This window comes from Natrix helvetica (assembly GCF_964273705.1).
Source record: "Natrix helvetica genome assembly, chromosome: Z".
Classification (NCBI taxonomy): Eukaryota; Metazoa; Chordata; class Lepidosauria; order Squamata; family Natricidae; genus Natrix; species Natrix helvetica.
This window is the reverse complement of record NC_138554.1, coordinates 18,932,324-18,957,263: the sequence shown is the minus strand read 5'-3', so window position 1 is coordinate 18,957,263 and position 24,940 is coordinate 18,932,324. Positions and strand designations below refer to the sequence as shown.

General features: G+C 48.4%; 1 protein-coding gene across 3 annotated transcripts in view; it reads right to left on the bottom strand.

Annotated features, from left to right (window-relative positions):
- Nucleotides 1-200: 200 nt before the first annotated feature.
- The window catches only part of FBXL19 (F-box and leucine rich repeat protein 19), a 52,451-nt gene continuing 27,711 nt past the window's right edge, over nt 201-24,940 (bottom strand). For all 3 annotated transcript variants that reach the window (XM_081931991.1, XM_081931990.1, XM_081931992.1), the window contains 6 exons: nt 23,042-23,182; nt 16,916-17,628; nt 13,412-13,575; nt 8,995-9,156; nt 7,325-7,543; nt 201-5,222 (listed from right to left, as the gene is read on the bottom strand). In XM_081931991.1, the coding sequence (XP_081788117.1) occupies nt 5,005-5,222; nt 7,325-7,543; nt 8,995-9,156; nt 13,412-13,575; nt 16,916-17,628; nt 23,042-23,182 (1,617 nt within the window). In that variant the 3' untranslated portion in view covers nt 201-5,004. The remainder of the gene's footprint in view (nt 5,223-7,324; nt 7,544-8,994; nt 9,157-13,411; nt 13,576-16,915; nt 17,629-23,041; nt 23,183-24,940) is intronic.

The following is a 24,940-nucleotide window of genomic DNA, read 5'->3' as shown; positions in this document are numbered from 1 at the left end:
CCAGAAAATATAAAATAGAAACCCATCGAAAATTAAAAAAGAAAATAATAATTAACATTCCCCCCCGAAACATTTTTTTTTATTCACAACGTTTGCTTTGAAAGGAGATAGAACCGAATATATATATATATATATATATGTTTGAATGTGCATGATATGTGTGTAAAAGGAGGGGGGGGAGGGAATAATGAAAAACAAGCTTTTAAGATCAAAACACTTTCGTTTTTTTGATTTTTTTTTTGTTTATATAGCAAACAGTTATTATACAATAGAACCCCTGAAATTCAGATTGGAACCTGGTCTCACGTCCCCCTCCCTCCCCACTTGTAGAGTCCCGAAGGGGGCTGGGATAGAGATATGCAGGTCAAACATCACGGAGACGCATCGCTCCTAAAATTGGATAATTTTTTTTACATTTTTATTTCACCCCCACTTGCTTCCTTTCCCATCCCCAGCAGTCTTTGTCTCGATTTCTAGGTGAGGAGCAATAAGAGTCTATCGAAGATTAAAGTTGTAGCTGGAGGATAAACTATTAATTGGTGGGAGATGGCGGGTGGTGGTGGAAGTACAGCTTTGGTCCACTGAGTTGAGGGGATGCGTGGGCGTGTTTGTGCGTGTGTTTCTGTGGGTCGGGGAGACCTATGGAATAGTTCAGCCTTACCCAACTTGATCTTCTCTAAGGGATGGTGGACCACAACATCTACCACTAGGCAGCCCACAAGGAGGCTGGTTGAAAACACCGGGACGTAGACTCCAACACATCTGAGGTTCAATCGTGGTTGCCGGGAGTCTTGGAATACTTTCTGAAGCTACATCTGGGGGTAGGGGAGACACCGGACATGTTTTCCCATGTTCCTTTTCCATTGGGATTGAGAGACGGGCCTGCACCCTGATACAAGCGCCAGTCTTTGGAGTGATAATGGGTGAGGAAAACTGAGATGAGGGTTAGGGCGATGGAAGGGAGAGCAATCACTTGCGTCCATCTCTACCCGAGCACTGAGCCACGGATGCCTCTCCACCCTGGTGCAGTGGCTTCCTGCCCAACATGTGCGGTCCCTAAAGCACCAATCTAGAACAAGAGTGGGCGACGATGCCCTCTTCGCCACCCGTGGACTTCAACTCCCAGAATTCCTGAGTCAACATGGCTGCCTTGGTGAGGGATTATGGGAGTTGAAGTTCACAAGTTGTGAGAGGGCCCTAACTGCCCACCCTTGCTTTAGAAGAGTAATGCAACCCTGGGATGGCATTCCCACGTTTTTCCCTCTCACTCTTCACCGTTTCTTTTTAAACCTGAGGTATTTTTCTTTCTTTTTTTTTTCAAGAGTTAAAACATCCATTAAAAAAAAAACAATGGTAAAAAAAAATAAACAAACCTCAAAAAATACGCTTGAAAAGAGCATTTCCCTTGGCTGCTGCCACTCTCTTCAGAGGAGGAGAAGCGGACGAGGATGGGAGGGTCACCATGGCAGCCCTCCCCCCACCCCTCCCCAAATATCTGTAGCTAGATGGCTCTTCCCTCTTAGTGTATACCTCTCCTTTTACATGAAGGAGAAATGAAGAGTGGAGGCCCCAAAACAACGAGGAGGCTGGTTGTGTGGAATGAAGACCAGTTTCCTTGTTTTGCACCGTGGACTGTGGGGATGGGATGTGGGCAGGACCACTTAAATTGAGGACAGGCCATACAGTACATATTTATGCTGTGCCATAAGATCTGGAAAAGACCCACTGAGACCTTCCCTCAAATATACAATATTTCCACCCAAACGTAGCCCCCAAAGCCTCCATTCCTCAAAATTATTTAATACTTGTTCTGTAAGAGTTGTGAGTAAAGGACAGAACACTACTAGGCAGAAGGGGAAAATAAAAATAAAAATAAAAGAAACCCTCCAGAAATTGGAGTTGGAGGAGAGAAAAAAAAAATTAAGATACCTTGGCCCTCTTTGGTTAATGGAGTGAGAGGGAAGGACTTACTCTGTTGACTTTCAGACAAATGGAAAAAATAAAAAATAAAATAAAAAAGGAAACAACAAAACCAATTTTCTTAAAACAATAAAAAAAAGCACCCAACAGAACCGTAAAAAATAATAATAAAAAAAAACACAACCCAACACCGAAAACCTCGCCTCCGATTCCACAAGCTATCGCTGCGTTTTTTTTCAAGTAATGCTTTAGTAATAAATGAACGTTCAAGTATATATTAAAAGAAAAAGAAAAAAAAAGAAGATACGTGACCAAATTGTAAATCAGTCTCGTGCCATCCTCCCCTCCCCAACGCACATAGAAAAGGCGGTGCATGTGTCTGATGCCATCTGAAAACGCAGACGGAGCACAGGGTGAGAAGGATGGTGGGCAGGGTGAGGGAGGAAAAAGAAAGAGAGAGAGAGGGAGAGAAGAGGAAAGGAAGAAAAGAAGGGCTTTAAAAAAACAACAACAACAACCCACCCAAACCCATTCTAACCAAGAGGGGAGGGTTTCCGGACTGGATGAACGGTTTCTTTCGCTGCACTTCACCAATCCAGTCCAGGTTGTTTCTAGCAACACAAAAGGACAGCAATAAAATAAAATAAAATAAAATGGGATGGTGGGGAAGACAAAGAGATGGGGGAGAGAAGAAATGAACGAGTGAAAGCGAAATGGACAGAATTGGGCACCTTTTAAGAGGGAACGAGTCCCCACCCGACCCCAAAGATGGACATGGCCAAAGGGACGGAGAGAGCAGCATTGAGCAACGTGCTCACCCCCGCCTCCCAGCAGAAGGAGCAAAGATGACCGACAGCAGGCCCTGCTTCGGTCCAGGACATTCGATTTGCACCACTTTTCTTTTCTACAGTATTTCTTCTCCCCCAACCTTTAAAATAAAATAGAGATGGGGGGAGGGGGGATTCCCACATGCGTACATACCCAAGCACACACACACACGCGCACACACCCAAACAGCTGGATGGGAGGGTTCAAGTTTGAGATTCGGAGGCCGCGGAGAGTGGCCGGAATTAAGAGAAGGCCCCGCCGACTCCTGCTCAGCCATAGTTGGCACTGTGGGTAAGGAACACAGGCGGACCTCCCGCCACTCTCCCCCCGCTCCCTAAAGTGGTTATTAAAGCTCGTGAATCCAAAATAACAAAAACCAAGGAAGGGGAAGACTGGAGAGGGAAGCTGTGAGGACTTTTCTGTCCAGAGTCGAAAAGTGGGTAAGTCGAAGAGAGGAAGAACGCTTCTGGGGAAGAAGTGATGGGAAGCCTTGTGGAAAAGCGGCTCCACGGAAGGCGGAATAACAGAGTTTGAAAGGAGCTGCGGGATTCATCCAGCCAGCCAAGGTGGGATGAAAACATCCTGGGTGGGGATTTCCTCCGGGAACAGCGCCCAGGGCCCTGAAACAATACTGTAGACTTGTGTTTTTTTTCAACCTTGGCAACTTTTAAGACATGCGGACTTCAATTCCCAGAATTCACACTAGCAGGGGAATTCTGGGAGTTTAAGTCCGCACGGCGTAATGGCTGAGAAACACTGTGCTGAGTGGACACATTGCCGAAGGGCTGAGGGGGCTTGGAGGGAGGAGAGGGAAGAGTGGATTTTTAGAGGCCTTTCCCTCCAGGAAGGATCCCAACACACGCCGAGCGAGACAGGTTTAGCGCCTCCCTTTCACACATGCTAGTTTACTCCCTTTCTTTTGGACAAAGTGTTCTGCCTTGTCTCTCCGCTCCCATGAGCAAAACTCTTTATTTCCCCCCACCTGCAGTCCACACTGGTCAAAAGCAGCAAAGATACACACTGACGCGTTGTGTCTGTGGGTGGGATGAAAGTTAACTTGGCAAAGGAGGAGAGGCCCAAAGCTTGGCGGGGGACTCCGTCCGCATTGGGTGGGCTTGCGAGCGCATGCATATGTAGGTTTAATGCGTAGACAAGACAGCAGCAGGTACGCTGTGTGTGCAGAACGCAGCACGTGTGTATCACAGTGTGGGCATCCACTGAGCCACCGGGGATGACGTTTGGCGGAGCTGCATCCCCAGGAGGCCTCAGCTGCATACTGGGATCGGCTGGGAGGGAGAGTGAGCAGGAGGAGGAGGAGGAGAGAATCTCAAGGGAAGGATACCTATAGAGATGCTTTCTGGCCTCCAATGGATGGGTGAGGAGAAAACTAGGGGCACAAAGGGCACCGATGCGGGAAGCAGATCAAATGGATGTGCCGGCTCCAGAGACCATCCGGTGCTGTGGGAAAGAGACAGCGGTAGATAAGAGGCAGGAAGGAGCCCCAGCAGGTACAGCAGTGGGGAAAGACAGGGCAAAGGGAATCCGGAAATCAGCTGGCTGGTCCTTGCTTGGCCCCCTTGGAAAACCACACTGCAGATGCACAACTGGGAAGAGAGGAAAAGGAAGCGGGTGGGCGGGCTGACAAGGCTGACGCGCACACACACTCACGCACCCTTTAAAAACAATCAAGGCAGCATGTGGGAGGGGGGTGGGCCGATGAGGTTGGAGTGCACATTTGCATTGGGCAAGGAACTGGGGGGCTGGAAAAACGTAATACATCCGACCCCATCAAAGAAGCTGCCTTCCTCCCGAGCCAGCATTTCAAGGCTGAATGTCAACTCCCACCCCTCCCCCGCCGCCCCGAGATAGCGGGGTGTACCAACGGTGGCACGGAAGGATATTTGGAGGCGGGGGAGGGTGAAAGAGGGAGACGACGCAGTGCATGGTGGGAGGGATACGCATTTTCCCCAGCATTGTAAAGCGACAAGGCTACCTCGGACCCCCACTTACTCCGCGGCTGTCCAGGAACAAGTGGATGGAGCAAAAGGCCACCTGGCCCTCAGCGGGCCGGGCCTGGGGAAGGGGGCACGATCCCCCCCTCCCCCGCCGGCACCCTCTTTGCTGCACAAGTAAGGGGGTGGAGATGCCACTCCGGTTCAGTGCATGGCTTTAAGTAAAAAGGTTCTCTCAGAGTCCGTGTACGACGGTCGGATTGGTGAAGTTGAGTCTTTCTGCGCCTCCACCCCAGGGCGAGTATTAGCTGTCCTTCAGCAGCAATTTCTCCTCAGGGCAACGAAAAGGAGGTGAGGGTGCGCCGGGGGCGGGGGGCACAGCGTTGCTGTTGGAGACCGAGTCCTCAGCAAATCGGGCACAGGCCTCTGTCGTGATGTGGTGACAGGAACGCAGGTCAATACGGGAGAGGCGTGGACAGCGGCGGAAAAGGGGCAGACACTGATCCGTCAGCCGGTTACATCCTGTCAGGACAGGAAGAAAGAATAGCAATAAGACTTATATACCATCCTACAGTATTTTAGCGCAGGGGTCACCAACCTTTCAGACCTCAGGGGCCACTAAAGTCATAATTTTAAATCCCACGGACCACTAATATGATCTGCCTAATGACTGGCTGGGTGGGCGTGGCAAGATGGTCCTGTAGGTGGGCATGGGCAACTTGATGTCACTCACGTTGAGGGGTGCCTCACCAGCCTCTACCCGCCCCGCCCCTCCCCTCCCAGCCACTCCTTGCCTGCCCGCCCGGGCTCCTTAGGGCCCCAGCAGGAAACAGTTGCTGGAACTAAGCAGCCACCATGAGAAAGAGTTGGCAAAACAGCTGGCTCAGTTCAAATTGGATCTGACCGAGAAGGAAGCTTGGTAGAAGCACCTCAATGAGGACTACGAGCATAGGCTTTCCAAGACCTGTGGGAGTGCAAGGCCAGGTACCGGTGCCTGGAGGCTCAGCGGGCTGAGATGGTCAGCCAGTTCAAGGCCATGATGCAGTCCTACTGGAACAAGGCCCTCTGGCTCTTTGCCATCAGTGGCGCTTCCCTCCAGCCTTCTCCCAAAGCCCCACACCAGGCGGCTGAAGCAGACCCTGAGTTGGAATTTCTGCCCCCCCTGCGACCTGCACAAAAAGACCCCCAAGGGGGAGACTCTCTGCAGCAACACAAGCGTTCATTGCACATATCTGGCCCAGGTGCCGTAGTTTGAGGACCCCTCATTTAATGCAATATAAAATATGCAAATAATTTTTCTGTGGACCATCAAAATTTTCTTGCGGACCACAGACCATCAGTTGGTAACTGCTGATTTAGAGCAGGGATTCCCTGCCCCTGGTCCGTGGACCAGCACTAGTCTGCAGCATGCCAGAAACAGGTCCGTGCAAACAAGGGAAGCCCCGTCCACGGGATGCAGGGCAGCACGTAAAACCACACTCACTCCGGTCCGTGGAATACCTCTCTCCACAGAAGCGGTCCCTGGTGCCGCAAAGGTTTGGGGTCACCACTTTACAACATTCTCTAGTGGTTTACGGAGTCAGCATATTGCTGCCCGCCATTTGGGTCCTCATTTTACCGATTTCAGAAGGATGGAAGGCTGAGTCAAGACTGAGCCCTCTCAGGATTGAACTCCAGGCTGTGGGCAGAGTTTGCCTGTAATAGTGCATTCTAACCTCTGCGCCACCAAGGGTCCTCCAGAACAGGAGGCTATGAAATAACATTGGTTGGAGACCATGTTTTAAGATCATCAGATAGCACTGTGGAGAAAAGGGGCCTGGCTCAGGAAACCGGGCAGGAATGGGGGCTGATTTTATAGTGGGAAAGACAATTTGCCCCAACAAATTAGCAACAGGCACATTCTTAGGAACGTAGACAATGAATGGCATGGTGGGACAATGTCATGGCCACTACAGGTAATCCTCAATCTATAGCAATAGCACTTAGACTTATATACCGCTTCATTGTGCTTCACAGCCCTCTCTAAGCGGTTTTACAGAGTCAGCCTATTGCCCCCAACAATCTGGCTCCCTATTTTACCCACTTCGGAAGGCTGAGTCAACCTTGAGCCTGGTGAGATTTGAACTGCAAAATTGAAGGCAGCCGGCAGTCAGCAGAAGTACCCTGCAGTACTGCACTCTAACCACTGCGCCACCGTGGTTCTATGACCACAATTGTGCCTGGAATCATGGTTGTAAGTTATGATGGTTGTTAAGCAGATTTGTTTAATAACCCTGAGGTTTGCCTAACAACTTCCATATAAATTGCTGTAAAATTGGGTCTGGCTTGATTTACAACTGCAGCAACGTACAACAGAAGTTCCATTTCTAATTGCGATCTTAAATCAAGGACGACCAATATTATCCTAAGACCCTATCTGGTAATGGGATCTGGACAAGGGGCGACAGGAGAAAAACAGGGTTGACAGTGTGCCATGGAAGAAGAAGAAGAAAGATAGAGAAACACTGGGGCAGATGTTCAATTCCTTAACCACTACACCGCACTGTTTGTCCCTCAAGAGGCGGCATCATTTCGGTGCCCATTCATGCAGGAGAGGTGGAATCGCCCATAGGGACTCAACTCACCGGTGAGGTTGAGTTCAGAGAGGGTCTCTCGGAGTGGAGAATTAGCAGCGGTCAGCAGGTTAACAGACTGGTCACCTACATGGTTGCAGTGGCTCAGGTCCAGTTTGGCAAGCTGAGGGGTGTGCCGGATTACCAAGCGCAGAGATGCGTCTGTGATGTCCAGGCCGGAGAGCCGTAGTTCAGAGACATTCTGGAGCCGGCCCCGGCTGTCTGTCTGGCCTAGCAGGGTGAGAATACAGAAGGGGAATGAGTCTCACGGGATAAACCGGGACCTCTGCCCTAAAGGGCATATGCATGACTCGGAAAGCTTATTTTAACAGGCTTTGGCAAAACGACACCCACTCGGACCACGGAGTCGATCAGATTTTCTTTCCTAAAATTAAAGGGCCACCTGGCTGTCCCCAACCAGGTGCACCCCTCAAACTGCTTTCTGACAGATTAAAATTAGGATGTTCTTCAGTGTCTGTGAAGATTTGCCCTGCTCCGGCAGGACTCCGGGCAAAAGGATCTCCAGCGCACGCTGCTTTTGCTGAAGCTTCCCAGCCTGGAAGCCCTCGACCATCAATGCAGGGAAGGATCCTCTTAGCCTTCTCCCACCGTGCTCACCTCTTCCCTACAGGAGGGCCACAAAAGGAGATTTTTCTGCCCTGCTGCCTCTCCCAGCCACTTGCCGACAGCAGCTGCAGGGTGAGTGAGATCCCACGCGTACTGAGGGAGCTCCAGGCTAGCCACCTCTAGCAATTTTAGCAGCCCAGGTCTGAAGGCTCATTCCAGGGCATGGAACGGACACCGGGCTGAGTGCCTCCAGCAAGCATGCAGCATCAGCATTTGCAGCCGTTCAGGCCAGGGACATCACAGATCAAGAACTCAGACTGGGCCACTCCAGCCTGCAGTGCACCCAAAGGCCCCTACATGAGCTGAGAGATTTCTGAGACACAAGAGCTGGGGTGGAGATTACAGGCAATCCTAGGCCAGAAGTGATAAGATCCAAGCCTTAGTGTGCAGTGAAGTCTCTTAGACTGGGCACCATTGTTAGGTGAAGAAGTCTTGGGCTTAGCAGCTCTGACACAGAGCCCCAAAGCCTGGTAGAACAGAAGGTTTGCAGAATTATCAACATAAAAAGGTAAAGGTTCCCCTCGCACATGCGTGATAGTCATTTCCGGCTCTAGGGGGCAGTGCTCATCTCCGTTTCAAAGCCGAAGAGCCAGCGCTGTCCGAAGACGTCTCTGTGGTCATTTAGCCAGCATGATTAAACACAGAAGGCGCATGGAACGCTGTTACCTTCTCAACAAAGGTGGTTCCTGTTTTTTCTACTTGCATCTTTACATGCTTTCGAACTGCTAGGTTGGCAGAAGCTGGGAGAAGTAACGGGAGCTCACTCCATTATGCAGCACTAGGGATTCGAACCGCTGAGCTGCCGACTTTTCTGATCGACAAGCTCAGCAGCCACTGAGCTACCGCATTCCCTGTATTCCGTTCTTACATGCAGGTATTTTATGAAACGTCTTTAACTGTGGGGAAAGGAAAGGAAAGGGGGGTGCTGGGGGGTACGTCTGGATTGCCTGGAACTTCCTTGGGATGGGAAGAAAAATAGTGGTAAAATTGCTGCCCAGATATCCCTGCCCTCCCTCTGTCCTACAGACCGTTCCCTCCGGTTCAGGTAGCTTTACCAGGCTTGGCATCTGTGGCAGGCAAGAGCAGCTCGCGGAGGTGAGAATCCTTGACATCCTCAATCCAACGCAAATCTAGGAGCTGTAAGGAGGGGAAGTTGGCGGTGCCGAGGGCCGACACGGAGCACCAAGAGCAGCCTGTTAGGATGAGCTCCTTAAGGCCTGTTGGGAGAATGTGAAGTGGGGAAAAAGAGAACCTTACAAACAAGATATTTATCTCTGCTTCTAACGCCCCCCCACCCCCGGGCTCCTTCCTCCGTATTCCCCACCATGAACTCGCCTTTCTACCCAAAACTTTTGATTTCTTACTCCCAGGTCACATCCTGTCCTATATACACCAGTAGGATTCAAAAATGTTAGCTCCGGAGGCTTTCCCTAAGCTTTCGGGAGGGTGGAAATGGGCCAGTTTCTGGACTTCCGGGAGGCCAATTTTTCGCCCTCCAGAGGCTCCGGAGTCTTTCCTGAACCTCCAAGAGGGCGAAAATGGCCTCCCCCAGTCTCCGGAAGCTGGAAACGAGCCTGTTTCCAGACTTCCAGATGGCCTGTTTTTTTCCAATTCCAATTTCCAATTTTATTAGATTTATAGACTGCCCCCTCTCCCCGAAGGGACTCGGGGCGGTGTACAGGCATATTAAAAACCATATACAAAGAATAAATACACTTAAAATCGAATTAAACCTTAAGGCTGTACAGGATGGTAAAAATTAAAAATCAACTTAAAACCAACCCCTAAAAATTTAAAAGTGCAGAATTGAGGGACTAAACTGGGATTAGGCCAGGCCAGCTAAACTAAACAGGTGGGTTTTAAGCTTCAGGTGGAGATCGGTAGTTGTTCTGATGTCCAGGGGGAGGTCATTCCAGAGGGTCGGGCCCATCACAGAGAAGGCATTTTGCCCTCCCAGACCCTCCGCACAGGCCCAGTACTTATTTGGCATGATTAATGGGCCACGTGGAGACTCTTGGAAGGGGCATGACCAGGTGGGTAGAGCCAGCCAGTCCTTCCAACAACTGGTTCAGCGAACCAGATGCAAAATTAGCATCCGGTTCGCACGAACCAGTCCGAACCAGCTGAATCCCACCCCTACCTACACAACAGAGTTCCCCAACATTTCTTGTTTTGCGGATTGGCTTGGGGGTGGGGTGGGGATAGTTCATGCAAATGGCTGGCAAACGTGACCGTGCACAACTCCATTTACACAATCAGTGTGCACGCCTGCCTGCCACTCACGCAAATGGAGCACGCAAACGCATATGCTCGGCCATTTCCATGGCCCAGTTGCAACTCAGTCACAGGCCCACAAGTTGCGGCCCACAAGTTGGGGATCCCTGCTGTACAATGTTTCCTCACATGTTCTTCTCTCTTTTTTGGCCAATCTTTTTCTTTATCCCACAAAGCAAGATGGCTGTCCTGCTTCTGCACTTGTCCTCAAATTTCATCCCTTCTTACAACTGAGCTATGCGACCTATATTAAGACCACGTTCTCAGCCACATGCCACCTCCGTGCCTCCACTTGAGAGGATGCAAGTGGAAAAGAAAAAAATCCGCAGGATTCAGAGCTGCTAAATCTTATCAAACCTTCCCTGTCCACACAGATACCTTAAGATTGTTGACTGTGGTTTTGGCAAAGCAGCAGAGCAAAGCAGCAATTTGATTCTTAACCAACCAACCAAACAGAATAGAGCTGGAAGGGATCTTCCAGGTCATCTAGTCCAACCCCCTGCACAAACAGGAGACCCTGTGCTTTTTCAGACAAGCGGTTGTCCCGTCTCTCCAGTCCTTATGCCGTCCATCTTGTAAATTTGCAGGATTCTTCTCCCCCCCCCCCCCACCGTGTACATGTATACACTCGAACTAGATTGTGATATTTCTCTCTGTCATATGTGTGTGTGTATGTGGATTTATGCATAATGGTTATCTTTTGAGAGATGGATGTAATGAAATTTCACTTTAATGTATGTCGATTACTTTACATTTAAAGTGACAATAAAGATTTGTTCTATTCTATTCTATTCTATCCCATTCCATTCTTTCTCAAAAACCTCAGGGATGGAGCACCCACAACTTCTAAAGGCAACTTCTGTTCCACTGCTTGATTGTCCTCACTGGTAAGAAGTTTCTCCTTAATTCCAGGTTGCTTCCCTCCTTGAATAGTTTCCATCCCACTACCACCATCACCATCTGCTGTCATTTGAATTAGGGCCTCCAGGGTCATCACTGCAGTGGAAATTAGCCTGGCGCAGGTTCTTTGCTTTCTCTTGAATTTGTTTCAAATTAAGGATTTTCTGTGCCCAGAAATTCTGGCTATCCCTTAAAGTCTAGACCTTTCAATTACCGTATTTTTCAGAGTATAAGACACACTCCCCTCCCCCTAAAAGAGGGTGAAAATTTGGGTGAGTCTTATACACTGAATGTAGCCCCACCCACCCACTGGTCCCCACCTCCTAGCAATTTCCCTCCTTGCAGCAAACAGCAAACAGCCTGTTTCAGTTTCAGCACAGCCTGATTAGCACAAGCAGCTGATTGTTGGTTGGATCAGCCTCCCAACCATCAGCTGTTTCAGAGATTGCCATTGCCTATTGCTGCCTCCCGGTGCCCCATTTTTGGCCTCCGCATCCCATTTTTGGCCTATGTGCGCCCTGTTTTCAGCCTCCGTGTGCCCCATTTTCCGCCCATTCTAATCTCCGCCGCCTGGAACGGTCAGAAAGTGTGGTGCGCGGAGGCTGAAAATGGGGTGCAGAGGCCAAAAATGGAGTGCACCGAGGCAGCAATAGGCAATGGCAATCCCTGCAACCTGAAACAGCTGATAGTCAGAAGGCTGATCCAACCGACAATCAGCTGCTTGTGCTAATCAGGCTGTGCTGAAACTGAAACGGGCTGTTTGCTGCAAGGAGGCAAATTGCTGGGAGGCAGAGGCAGATTATTTTCTCCCATGTTTTCCTCTCCAAAAGTTAGGTGCGGCTTATACTTTGAACCATTTTATACTCTGAAAAATATGGTACCTTTTTGTACATCCAGATTAACACTAAGTGCAGGGTCTTCAGACTGCGAATGCCTCCCCCAATCCCAAGGGTTTAAGCCAATTTAAAGAGAGGGAGTCTTGAGAACTTTGTTCAGGTTTAAACAAAGCTACTGGATTCACTTTTCTTTAAATAAATATGCAGAATTGAATTCTCTGGAATAACCTTTGGAATTTGCATTTCTTGGTTCAAACACATCCTTGCTCCAAATGGAATTCAAATCTGGTGGGATTTGGCTTCACTCCAGCTAGTCCTCGACTTACGACTGCAATAGAGCCCAAACTTTGTTGCTAAGCGAAACGTTCGCTAAATAAATTTTGCCCCGTGTTACAACCTTCCTTGCCACAGTTGTTAAGTGACTCACTGCAGCTATTAAGTTAGTGACACGTTCGCTAAGTGAATCTGGCTTCACCACTGACTTTGCTTGTCAGAAGGTTGCAAAAAGGGATCACAGAACCTCTGGACACGCAACAGTCATAATTAGCATCCAAATTTTGATCACATGGACAAGGCAATGGTGGTTGTGAGAAAACCCATCATAAATTACTTTTCCCAGTGCCATTGTAACTTAAAACAACCACTAAACAAATGGTTCTAAGTCAAGGACTACCTATAGTGATTTTGGCCATGGCTTTTTTTAATTTATTTAATGAGTGGGTTCTCATCTCTGGGGGACATCTGGGAGTTTTGCAGAATTGCCATGTTCCGACCGAGGCTTCCCAAGAGCATGAACAAAACTCCTTGTCCCAACAAAAAACCCTTTTATTAATTTACAGTGAATTCTGCTCATTCACATCCAGCAAAGTCTTTCAAAGGAGGATTTACAGTCACAGAACATATCTGGCTTGGACAGCTGCCAGGCTGAAATCTGCAGAACTTGGCAGGGAGCCTCGGAGAGTCACAAACCAATTAGCGAATTAATTGTCTCCTGTAAACTCCACTCCCCTGTCTCTCCTCTTTATTTCCTCTGGGAGGGGCCCTTCATTGTCTGGCCTTACTCCCAAGTCGACCCCTGTTCTTTAGCTGTTCCTTTCGTCTAGCAACTCTGTGCATGCGCACACTGGGAACAGACTCCAGCTGTTTATCTGCCTCACTGATGTCTGACTCTGAAGGCAGCTGATAATTGTCAGACGGCTCTGGCCCCCTCTCTGCCTCCGACACAGAGCCCTCATCAGAGCCTTCCCCAGACTCCAGGACTGGCCCGTGTTCCTCCCCAACCTCCTCACTGTCTGAATCTGCTGCCAGCTCTGCTGGTGGGCCACAACATATCAAACTCTTGAACAACTGGATTTCTGGATTTGGAAATAAAATATAAGTGCTCCAAAGAAGGAAGCATTGGCTACCGTTTCATCTCTGTCTCCCTTAAGCCTCCCCCACCTCTAATTCAACCTCCAAATACCTTGCAACCTGTTCAGGAGCCACATTAGCTGCTTCTTGGAGATGTTGGTCCAGCTCAGATCAAGACTGGCTGGCTGCCTTCGGATGATTCCGCTCAGCATGGAGGGAGTGATAGATTTCCGATGGCTCAAGTCAATGTACGTCCAAAGCCGCTTGTCACAGCACCTGGGATGAGGGGAGGATGGCCAAAAGGAAAAAAATGATTCACAGAATCATGAGAGTTGGAAAGAATTACAGGTAGTCCTCAACTTACAACCACAACGGAGCCCAAAATGTCTATTGTTAAGACAGACATTTATTAAGTGACTTCCCCCCTCCCCATTTTACAACCTTTCTTGCCACAGTTGTTAAGTGGCTCACAGCAACTGGTAAGCTGGCACCCTGGTCGTTAAGTGAATCTGGCTTCCCCGTGTACTTTGCTCGCCAGGAGGGCACCAAAGTTGATCCTGTGACCTTTGGGACACAGTCATAAATATGAATCGCCTGCCAAACGTCCGAATTTAGATCATACGATCACGGAGAGGCTGCAACGGTCGTAACTGAAAAATGGCCGAGAGTCCCTTTTTTCAGTGCCGTTGTAACTTTGAACGGTCACTAAATGAACTGCTGTAAGTCAAGGATTCCCTAAGCACCCCAGAGATATGATAGTCCAACCTCCATTTGAATGCATGCATTGAAGGTCTCCCACCACTTCTGCAGGTTGCTGCTTCCATTGCTTGAACTGCTACATACACACACATATGTGTATATATGTGTGTGTGTGTCTGTGTGTGCATGTACATGTGCATGTATATATGTGTTTTAATCAGGGGTGGGATTTAGCCGGTTGGACAAACTGGATGCTAATTTCGCATCTGATTCGTTGAACCGGTAGTTGGAAGGACTGGCTGCCCCCCCCTCCCTCTCCGGAGTCTCCATGCGGCCCATTCATCATGCCAGGTAAGTGCAGGGCCCGCATGGTGACTCCAGGTGGGCAAAAAATGGGCCTCCAGGAAATCTGGAAACGGGCCTGTTTCTGGGCTCCGGAGGGCCTCATAGCCCAGGGGAAGATCACTTTCGTCCTCCCAGAGGCTCGAGGAAAGCCTCTGGAGCCTGGGGAGGGCAATAACGTCCCCCCTGCCACCGTGGGGCAGGAGACTGAGTAGGCCACGCTCCATGGCTATGCCCACCCAGCAAATGAGCAGGGAACCGGTTGCTAAAATTTTTCAATCCCACCCCTGGTTTTAATACACTTCTAATATGGTTACTCTCCCACGCATTTGAAATGCTCAAATCAGTCTAATAAAATGTACAAAATAAATACATTACCCATAAAACAATTTTTTTCCCCTTTAAATTACCGGTAACTTTTGTCCTGGCCCCATCTCTTCCTGGGGTCTGTGGTCTCTGACATGCTATTCAAAATGCAAACAGAGCCACCTGGGTAAAAGTTACGTGTCCCTCAATTAAAGCTTTGATTCATTAATCAGCATACTATATTCCGAGGGAGCACAAAGTTATTCACAAGCAGGTACACAAAATATTGCCTTTATATCTATTTGTATGACGCTGTTGAGGTCAAGCTGGAGCAGAAGCATTTATATTTTGTGACATATGATTATAGAAATAAAGTCTTCAACACTGACATGCTGCCTGAGCCGCGAGGTTTTTCAATATGGAGAGAACTCATTCCGTACAGAGACGGCGGTGCCTGAATAAAGGGTGATTTCCTGATATTTAGTGAGAATGACGAGCGTCACATGTGACAAACAGCTCAGGGAGTAACTTGCAGAGATGTACACTGCAGGACACCCCGGTGCATGCGTATAAATTGTGCCTCTGTAACCTCCATGTTAATTGATACGACAAGTTTTTAATATTGAAGGATCCTATCAGGGTTGATCACTGGGACCATAGGTTTAGTCTTCTGAGCTTTAGGACTCGTGCTGGAGCTCATCATCGGGGGAACTTCCCTCTCACCTTTCTGTTCACCTGAGGATGAGCTCCAGCACGAGTCCGAAACCTCTGGTCCCAGTAACTGACCCCCAACATTATCCTGGGACCCGTGTTATTTGCCTTCATTTGCCAGTTTTTAATCCCATTAACAGTTGGCCTCATCATGGATTCAATACAGTACAATACAATACAATACAATAGTAGAGTTGGAAGGGACCTTGGAGGCCTTCTAGTCCAACCCCCTGCCTAGACAGGAAACCCTATACCGTTTCAGACAAATAGCTATCCAACATCTTCTTAAAGACTTCCAGTGTTGGGGCATTCACAACTTCTGGAGGCAAGCTGTTCCACTGATTAATTGTTCTAACTGTCAGGAAATTTCTCCTCAGTTCTAAGTTGCTTCTCTCCTTGATTAGTTTCCACCCATTGCTTCTTGTTCTGTCCTCAGGTGCCTTGGAGAATAGCTTGACTCCCTCTTCTTTGTGGCAACCCCTGAGATATTGGAACAATGCTATCATGTCTCCCCTAGTCCTTCTTTCTATTAAACTAGACATACCCAGTTCCTGCAACCGTTCTTCATATGTTCTAGCCTCCAGTCCCCTAATCATCTTTGTTGCTCTTCTCTGCACTCTTTCTAGGATCTCCGCATCTTTTTAACATCGTGGCGACCAGAACTGAATGCAGTATTCCAAGTGTGGCCTTACCAAGGCATTATAAAGTGGTATTAACACTTCACGTGATCTTGATTCTATCCCTCTGTTGATGCATCCCAGAACTGTGTTGGCTTTCTTGGCAGCTGCTGCACACTGCTGGCTCATATTTACATGGTTGTCCACTAGGACATTCCTGGGTATATGAGCTGTGGCGGTGCAGTGGTTAGAGTGCAGTACTGCAAGCTACTACTGCTGGCTGCATTTTGAGTCTCACCAGGCTGAAGGTCGACTCAGCCTTCCATCCTTCCGAGGTGAGTAAAATGAGGAGCCAGATTGTTGGGAGCAAATATCATGACTCTGTAAACTGCTTAGAGGGGGCTGTGAAGCACTGCGAAGCGGTATATAAGTCTAAGTGCTGTTGCTATTGGTAACTCTGCCCACTTCCAGGAATTTGGTCCTGATCAGTTCAAGGTTGACTCAGCCTTCCATCCTTCCGTGGTGGGTAAAATGAGGACCCAGATGGTTGGGGGCAAGAGGCGGACTCTGTAAACCACTTAGAGAGGGCTGTAAAAGCACTGTGAAGCGGTATATAAGTCTAAGTGTTGTTGCTATACACATTGCCATTTTTCCCCTCCCCCTCCTCTTCGTTCACAGAATGTGCTTGTTGAACCCGGGGCTCATCTCTCTCTGGAAGAGAGCCTGGCCAAACAAAGAGGATCAAGACAGCTCTGAGGTCTGGTGTTCATTGCAAGGAAATGGGCCAGGAGGCAGGCGTCAAATTTGATCCCATGGCCTCTTTCCCCCTCTTAGCTGACCCGAGAGTCCACAGTGTTCTTCCCCACCTCTGTTACTTCTCTAGCTAGCCAGGTCAACCTCTCCGCTATCCTGCCCGCCCGCCCGCTCGCTCGCTCACTCACCAACGGCTCCATGTCCGGCACACCCTCATGCAAACGCATAGCTCCCGATAGCTGAGGTACTGGAAGACGGCCAACCAAATGTCCCGCTGCACGATATGGTCAGAGCCGCTGTCCAAGGGCAGGGAGTCCGGTTCAGGGCTGTCCGGGGGAGGCCGGATCACGTGCCTCTCCAGCTGCAGCAGAGGCTTGGGAGGGGACGGCACCAAAGGCCAGTTCAGAAACTGAGTCCGGGCCACCATGCGGAGCCCCGTCTGTCCAGAAGGCCGGCCGGCTTTCCGGCCTCCCGCCTGCTGCTTGGCCCGTTCGCTCCCCCTGCTGGACGGGCGATGATTGTTCTCCTTCTCCTGAGAGTTCCCCCGAGCTTTGGGCTGCTTCCCGTTACGTGTTGTCTCCGAGCCGCCGTTGCGCCGCCCACCCTCCTCTTCGTCCTCCTCCTCGTCGTCCTCCTCCTCACTGGCGCTGAAGCCCAGGGCTGCCAAGCGCTGCGAACGTGTGGTTGGGGAGTTGGCTCGGCTCGACACCCCTCCGCTGGAACCGTCGGAGCCCCGTGAATCCGTGTCAGAATCCGAGTCCGAACTGGAACTGGAACTGCTGCTGTTCTTCACCCGCTCCAACATCTGGCACATCTGCTTGAAGCGCTCCAACTTCTCCCGCTGATGGGACTTGTCTGTCTGGGTAGAGGGCTCCAAAGGCCCCGGTGGCCCCTTTGGTTTCTGGCAGGAAAGGAAAGAGCGTGGTGAAAAACTTCACAACCTATTTCAATACAGGCCTGTCCTCGACTTATAGCTGTCCGTATAGTGACCGTTCGAAGTTATTAAGGAAGTGCAGTGACTTATGACAGGACCATTTTTTTCATGCTTTACGGCCACTGCAGCATCCCCGGGGTCACGTGATCAAAATTCAGACACTTGGCCACTGACTCACATTTATGACGGCTGCAATGTCCCGGGGTCATGTGATCACGTTTTGCAACCTCCTGACAAGCAAAATCAATGGGGAAGCCAGATTCACTTATCAATCATGAAAACAACTGCAGCAATTTACTTAACTGTGGCGAGAAAAAAGTCCCACAATGGGAGGAAATCTCACTTAGCAACTGGATTTGGCGGCATCAGAAATTTTGGGTTTCGGATGTGGTGGTAAGTCACAGATTACTTATAACTGCTTAATTTGGCCTTCTGCAACCTTGCAACCTCCCCCTTGTAGCTGACAGCATCTGTGTCTCTCCTCAACTAGTAGGGTTACAGCCATATTGGGAAGAGGGGGGAGAGGACACCCCAGGATAGGGAAACAGCTTATAATGTCTTAAATCAGGGGTGTCCAAACTTGGGAACTTTAAGACTTGTGGACTTCAACTCCCAGAATTCCCAGCTGGCTGGGGAATTCTGGGAGTTGAAGTCCACAAATCTTAAAGTTCCCAAGTTTGGACACCCCTGTCTTAAATCTTTCTTCTGGATGTTTTTGTCCTTAAAGTAGCCAGCAAAATTAAAACTAGGAATTTGGACTCTTAAACAATTGCTACCAACCTGCCTTCCTTTGAGGACCTATAGCCTGCAGGAGTCAAAAAGTGGGCTGTGAAAATATTTACAGACCCCCTCACATCCTGGTCATAAATTGTTTCAACTCCTCACCCTCATAATGATGATATAGAGCACTGCCAAGACAACTAGACACAAGGACAGTGTTTTTTTCTCCAAACGCCATCACTCTGTTAAACGAATAATTCCCTCACCACTGTCGAAGAATTCACCAAGGCTGCGTTGCTATTACTAATAGTCCTTTCATTGTTCCTATCACCCATCTCCTCTCACTTGACTGCAGGACTGTAACTTGGTGGCTTGTATCCTTATGATTTATATTGTTTCCTAGTATGATTTGATTGCTTATTTGTACCCTATGACCATCATTAAGTGCTGAACTTTATCAACAACAATGGAGGCTGAATTTATCTTTGTTATGTATTGATTTGATTTGTTACAAGCAACTTACAATACAATACAATAGTAGAGTTGGAAGGGACCTTCTAGTCCAACCCCCTGCCTAGGCAGGAAGCCCTCTACCGTTTCAGACAAATGGCTATCCAACATCTTCTTAAAGACTTCCAGTGTTGGGGCATTCACAACTTCTGGAGGCAAGCTGTTCCACTGATTAATTGTTCTAACTGTCAGGAAATTTCTCCTCAGTTCTAAGTTGCTTCTCTCCTTGATTAGTTTCCACCCATTGCTTCTTGTTCTACCCTCAGGTGCCTTGGAGAATAGTTTGACTCCCTCTTCTTTGTGGCAACCCCTGAGATATTGGAACACTGCTATCATGTCTCCCCTAGTCCTTCTTTCTCTTAAGCTAAACATACCCAGTTCCTGCAACCGTTCTTCATATGTTTTAGTCTCCAGTCCCCTAATCATCTTTGTTGCTCTTCACTGCACTCTTTCTAGAGTCTCCACATCTTTTTTACATCGTGGCGACCAGAACTGACCAGAACTGGCGATCAGAACTTTATGATTCGTGATGAATGTACCTTTTATGTACACTGAGAGCATAGGCACCAAAGACAAATTCCTTGTGTCCAATCACACTTGGCCAATAAAGAATTCTATTCCATTCCATTCCATTCTATTCTATTTATTCTATTCTATTGCATTCCATTCCAACTCCATTCCATTCATATTTTCTATTCTATTCCGTTCCATATTTTCTATTCTATTCTACTCATAGTATCTTTATTGTCCCTAGACTAGTTCATATAAACCACATGCCCTTCCCAGCAAAACACACACACAAAGAGATAATACCACTGCGCTTCAGCCAAGCCTCATCCACACTTCTTTTGATTTTTATGCCAGATTATCAAACCACTTTATAAGCAAAAGTTTCCAGCATGTGAAGAAGGCAACTTTTAGTCAATTGTCTAAATATGCTAACCACAGTTCATGGCTAGATAGTCAAGGCTACTAGGAATGTGTTATCTATGGGACTGCCAAGCAAAAAGCACTCTTTAATTCTGATTGATCAGATCTGTAAGGGGAACTTGTGGTAGAAAAGTAAAATAAAGATAACTTTGAAATAAACAAAACTGCCTGCAATTCCCCAGGGCTCAACTTTTAGAAGCAGCAGGCAATTGTTAAAGCCAGTAGCAGACAGGAACAGCATGAAGGCCAAGAACTGGGCTTTAAAAATATGTTTTTGATATGTTATGGCCTGCCTGAAGGGTTTATTATGGTAGAGAGAAATTATAAATCAAAAGCGTGTGAAAATCATGCTGTTCTCCTACAGGCTAAAATTTTATTTCACCGATTTTGTGTATTTGTTGTATGCTATTCGGAGACACTTTCTGTAAGATCGGCAGCCATATAAATTTGATTAAAAATAAAAATAAAGATGCTTCTATCCTTGATGTCCTTCAAGAAGCAATTCTTTATGGTGCATCTATGCCCACTTTCATTCAGCAGGATGCGGGCCCTGTCCTGAGAAAGGGGCTCATCACAGCAATACGGCATCCAGTTTTGGTCACCTCACTATAAAAATGTTGAGAAAGAGTGCAGAGAAGAGCAACCAGGATGATTAGGGGACTGGAAGCTAAAACATATTAAGAACAGTTAAAGGAACTGGGTATGGCTAGACTCGTAAAGAGAAGGACCAGGGGAGACACGAAAGCAGTGTTCCAATATTTGAGGGGCGGTCAGAGAGAGGAGGGGTTGTCAACCTCTTCTCCAAGGCACCTGAAGGCCAGGCAAGGAATAATGGATGGAAACTAATCAAGGAGAGATTCAAGCTAGAAATAAGGAGAAATTTTCTGACAGTGAAAACAATCAACCAATGGAACAGAATTTGCCTTCGGAAGTTGTGGGAGCTTCATCACTGGAAACTTTCAAGAAAAGACTGGACTGCCATCTGTCAGAAATGGTGTGGGGCCTCCTGCTTGGGCAGGGGGGTTGGGCTAGATGACCTACAAAGTCCCTTCCAACTCTGTTATAGCATTCATTCTTCTTACTTCCAGAATGGCTAGTGCTACAAACGGCCCGTTTTGCATGACTACAGCTCCTTCTAGAAGCCCAAGAAAAATGGGGCAGAACATGAAAAATTGACACCCTTTGAAAGGTATCTAAGCCATAGATATACATATCTAAACCCCCTATTCTAGTTCCTTGATCAGAATGCGGTGAGCAACAGCATCGGAACCAGAGGTGTGTGAATCTTGAATAGCTTCTGGAATCAACCCTCCACTCTTAGCACACTGAAAACCACAGCTGGATGGGTTCACACACAACATATTCAGCCACAAACCAGAAGTGGGCAGCCACAGCCTTCAAACCCAACTACCCAGGTCGGAAAGACAGGCAGACGGTCGTGTGAAGCCTCAAAAGATGCCCCCCACCCCCCGGCCAGTTAAAAAAAACAACAGACAAAACCTCCCAAAATCTCCTTCCCAAACCATGTGGAGATGAATAATGTGGACTTGCCAGGGTCCCCAAGAGGCTAAGTCAAACCCAAGCAACATTGCTCAATAAAGCTAAGCAGAATCACACCCCTGAAAAGCAGGCCAGAAAAGGAAATAGCCCTTCTTGCCAGGCCAACTCAAGGAAAGGAGGAGGAATGAACAGAGGGCAACTTTGAGCCGAGACCACCAACCCCTCTTTTAAGGCAGTACTGAAAGCAAACCTTTGGATGCCAACCGCACACTCTTTACATGGTGCAAGACAAGGAATGATCACAGGCGGACCAAGGTCACAAGAACACATGTGCCCTCACATGTTGTGGCCCGCCAGTGGCCAGTGGAGTTGGCAGCAGATTCGGACAGTGAGGAGGTTTGGGAGGAACATGGGGCAGTCCTGGAGTCTGGGGAAGGCTCTGATGAGTCGGAGGCAGAGAGGGGGCCAGAGCTGTATGCCAGTTATCAGCTGCTTTCAGACATTAGTGAGGCAGAGGAACAGATGGAGCCTGTACCCTGTGTGCACAGGTGCAGAGTTGCCAGACGAAGGGAACAGCTAAAGTACAGGGGTCGACTTGGGAGGAAGGCCACAGGTGGATGATGAATGGCCCCTCCCATAGGGAATAAAAGAGGAGTGAAAGGGGAGTGGAGTTTGCAGGAGACAATTAGTTCGCTGAAATGGCTCATGACTCTCCCAGACTCCTTGCCAAGTTTTGCAGATATCGGCCTGTCAGCTCTCCAAGCCAGATAAGGTCTGTGACCGTAAATCCTTCCTTGAAAGACTTTGCTGGATGTGAATGAGAAGAATCCCCAGTAAATTAATAAAAGGGGTTTTTGCTGGGCCAAGGAGTTTGTTTCATGCTCTTGGGAAGCCTCGGTCAGAACACACTGAAGTTGCCCAGCCTGGTAGCCAAGCGGTCATTTTGCAAAGGGGGAAGTGGGCAATATGGAAGAAGACAAGTGGCTCAAATCTGCTCTTTTTACTCTTCCCCAGGCACCACCCATGAGCCCAAAAATTTCTGTTGACACGGACAAGCGGCTGAGCTCTATTCCAGTGGTGAAATGCAAATTTTTAAATACCGTTCTGTGGGCGTGGCTTGGTGGGCGTGGCAGGGGAAGGATACTGCAAAATCCCCATTCCCTCCCCACTCTGGGGCCAGCCAGAGGTGGCATTTGCCGGTTCTCCGAACTACTCAAAATTTCCGCTACCGGTTCTCCAGAACCTGCTGAATTTCACCCCTGCTCTATTCCCATTTCTTCAGAAGCCGTTCAGGATAAAGCCTGCTTTCAAAGTAATGAATCATTGCAATTGATTAACTAAAAGAGTTTGCTTTTGTAAATTTTACCACGTTAGGTTTGCCCGACTTGCTGTGCCAATGCAAAATGAACTGGATTGTGATTTAGGGCAGGGATCCCCAACCCTGGCCTACGAAGCAGCACCAATCCCCAGCATGCCAGAAACTGGCAAATAAGCGAAGCCCCATCCGTGCATGTGCAAAACCATGCTCCCTCCGGTCCGTGGAAAAAGCTCTCTTCACGGAATCAGTTCCTGGCGCCCAAAATATTGGGGGAGGGGGGTTGCTGGCTTAGAGTGCTGCGTGACTACAGCTAACCTCTTTTTCCCCCAGATTTACCAAGGTCCTAAGTAAGGGCGCTGTTTGGGCCAAGGGCATGAGCTGATCCCCTCCCTCCGGGCTCACCTCTAAGTCACTGGCTGTGATCTGGCTCAGGTGAATAGACGGGTGGGAGATGGACCCCTTCACCTCGAAGTCACCACCACCCATGCGGCTCCAGGTCTGCATGGAATCCAATTTGTTTCCATCAAGCGGTTGGTCGGCGCCCTTAAAACAAAAATAAACGCACAAGTGAAATGGGCTGCAGGAAGAAAAAAGCAGACGGGAAGGATGAGTGGGAGGCGCCAGTCACCTTCTTACACGCAGCTGCCAAAAAGGGGCTCAGCTTGGTGCTCGCCCTGCGACAGTGGCCGGGACGGAGTCCGTGAACCCCTGATGGCCTTCGAGGGTGGTGCAGGTTGTTTTTTATCTTTCCAGCGCACAAATAAAAAGACATCTTTTGATGACTCAGTTCTTGGGAAAAGCGCCAAAGTTTTTTTAAAAAAAAAAATTGGCAAGGAGATGCCAACCGTTACTTAATACATAAAAAAAAAAAAAATGAATAGGGTGGGAGGGACTCGTGGATGCCATGAGGGTAAATATCACTCTGGCAATGATCTCCCTGGAGGGCAACCACAACGTACTGCAGTCTCCCTCAGCTTCCGGGCCTAAAGGTAATCCTTAACTTACGACCGCAATTGAGCCCAAAATGTATATTGCCGAGTGAGAAATTTGTTAAGTGAGTTTTGCCCCGTTTTACGACCTCTCTCGCCATGTTCGCTAAGTGAATCACTGCAGCTATTAAATTAGTAACACCGATGTTAATGTCAACCCAGTTCACCCATTGACTTTGCTTGCTAGAAGGTTGCAATTGGGGATGACATAACCCCAGGACACTGAGACCGCCATACACGTGAGTCGGTTATCAAGCATCCGAATGTAAATCACGTGACCAAGAGATGCTGCAACGGTCGTAAGTGTGAAAAACGGTCTAAGTCCTTTTTTTCCAGTGTAACTTTGAACGCTCACTAAGCGAACTGTTGTTAAGTGGAAGACGACCTGTACTTAATTCCCACTTTGATTAGTCCCAGCAAGATCAGGCAGTGAACCACTGTTGTTGTTAGTTGCGAAGCCGTGTCCGATCCATCACGGCCCCATGGACGACGTTCCCCTAGGCCTTCCTGTCCTCTACCATCCTCTGGAGTTCATTGAAGCTCAGGCCTACTGCTTCAGTGACTCCATCCAACCACCTCATTCTCTGTCATCCCCTTCTTCTTTTGCCCTCCATCTTTCCCAGCATTAATCTCTTCTCCAGTGAGTCCTTCCTTCTCATTAGGTGGCCAAAGTATTTGAGTTTCATCTTCAGGATCTGGCCTTCTAAAGAGCAGTCAGGGTTGATCTCCTCTAGGACTGACCGGTTTGATTGCCTTGCAGCCCAAGGGACTCGCAGGAGTCTTCTCCAGCACCAGAGTTCAAAGGCCTCCATTCTTTAACGCTCAGCCTTTCTTATGGGCCAATCCAGTGAACAATATGTAAGTGCAAAGCTGATGAACGCCATCTAAGCACATCTTGTACGTGTAGTCCTCAATTTATAACCAACTGTTTAGTGGCCAAACTTACAATGCCACTGAAAAAAAAAGGGACTTTTCACACTTACGACTGTCGCAGCATCCCTGTAGTCACGTGATCAAAATCTGGATGCTTGGCAGCTGACATGTACTTATGACGGATGCTGCGTCATGGTGCCCCCCAATCACCTTTTGCGTCCTTCTGACCAGCGAAGTCGATGGAGAAACCGGATTCACTTTACGACTGTGTGACTAAGCAAGATTCACTTTACAACTGTGGCAGGAAATGTTGCAAAATGGGACCAAACTCACTTAACAACTGTCTTGTTTAGCAACAGAAAATTGTGGTTGTAAGTCGAGGACTACTTGTAGAGACAGTCATACTAGTGGAGGATAGAGGCAGCTCAGGTGGATTCAT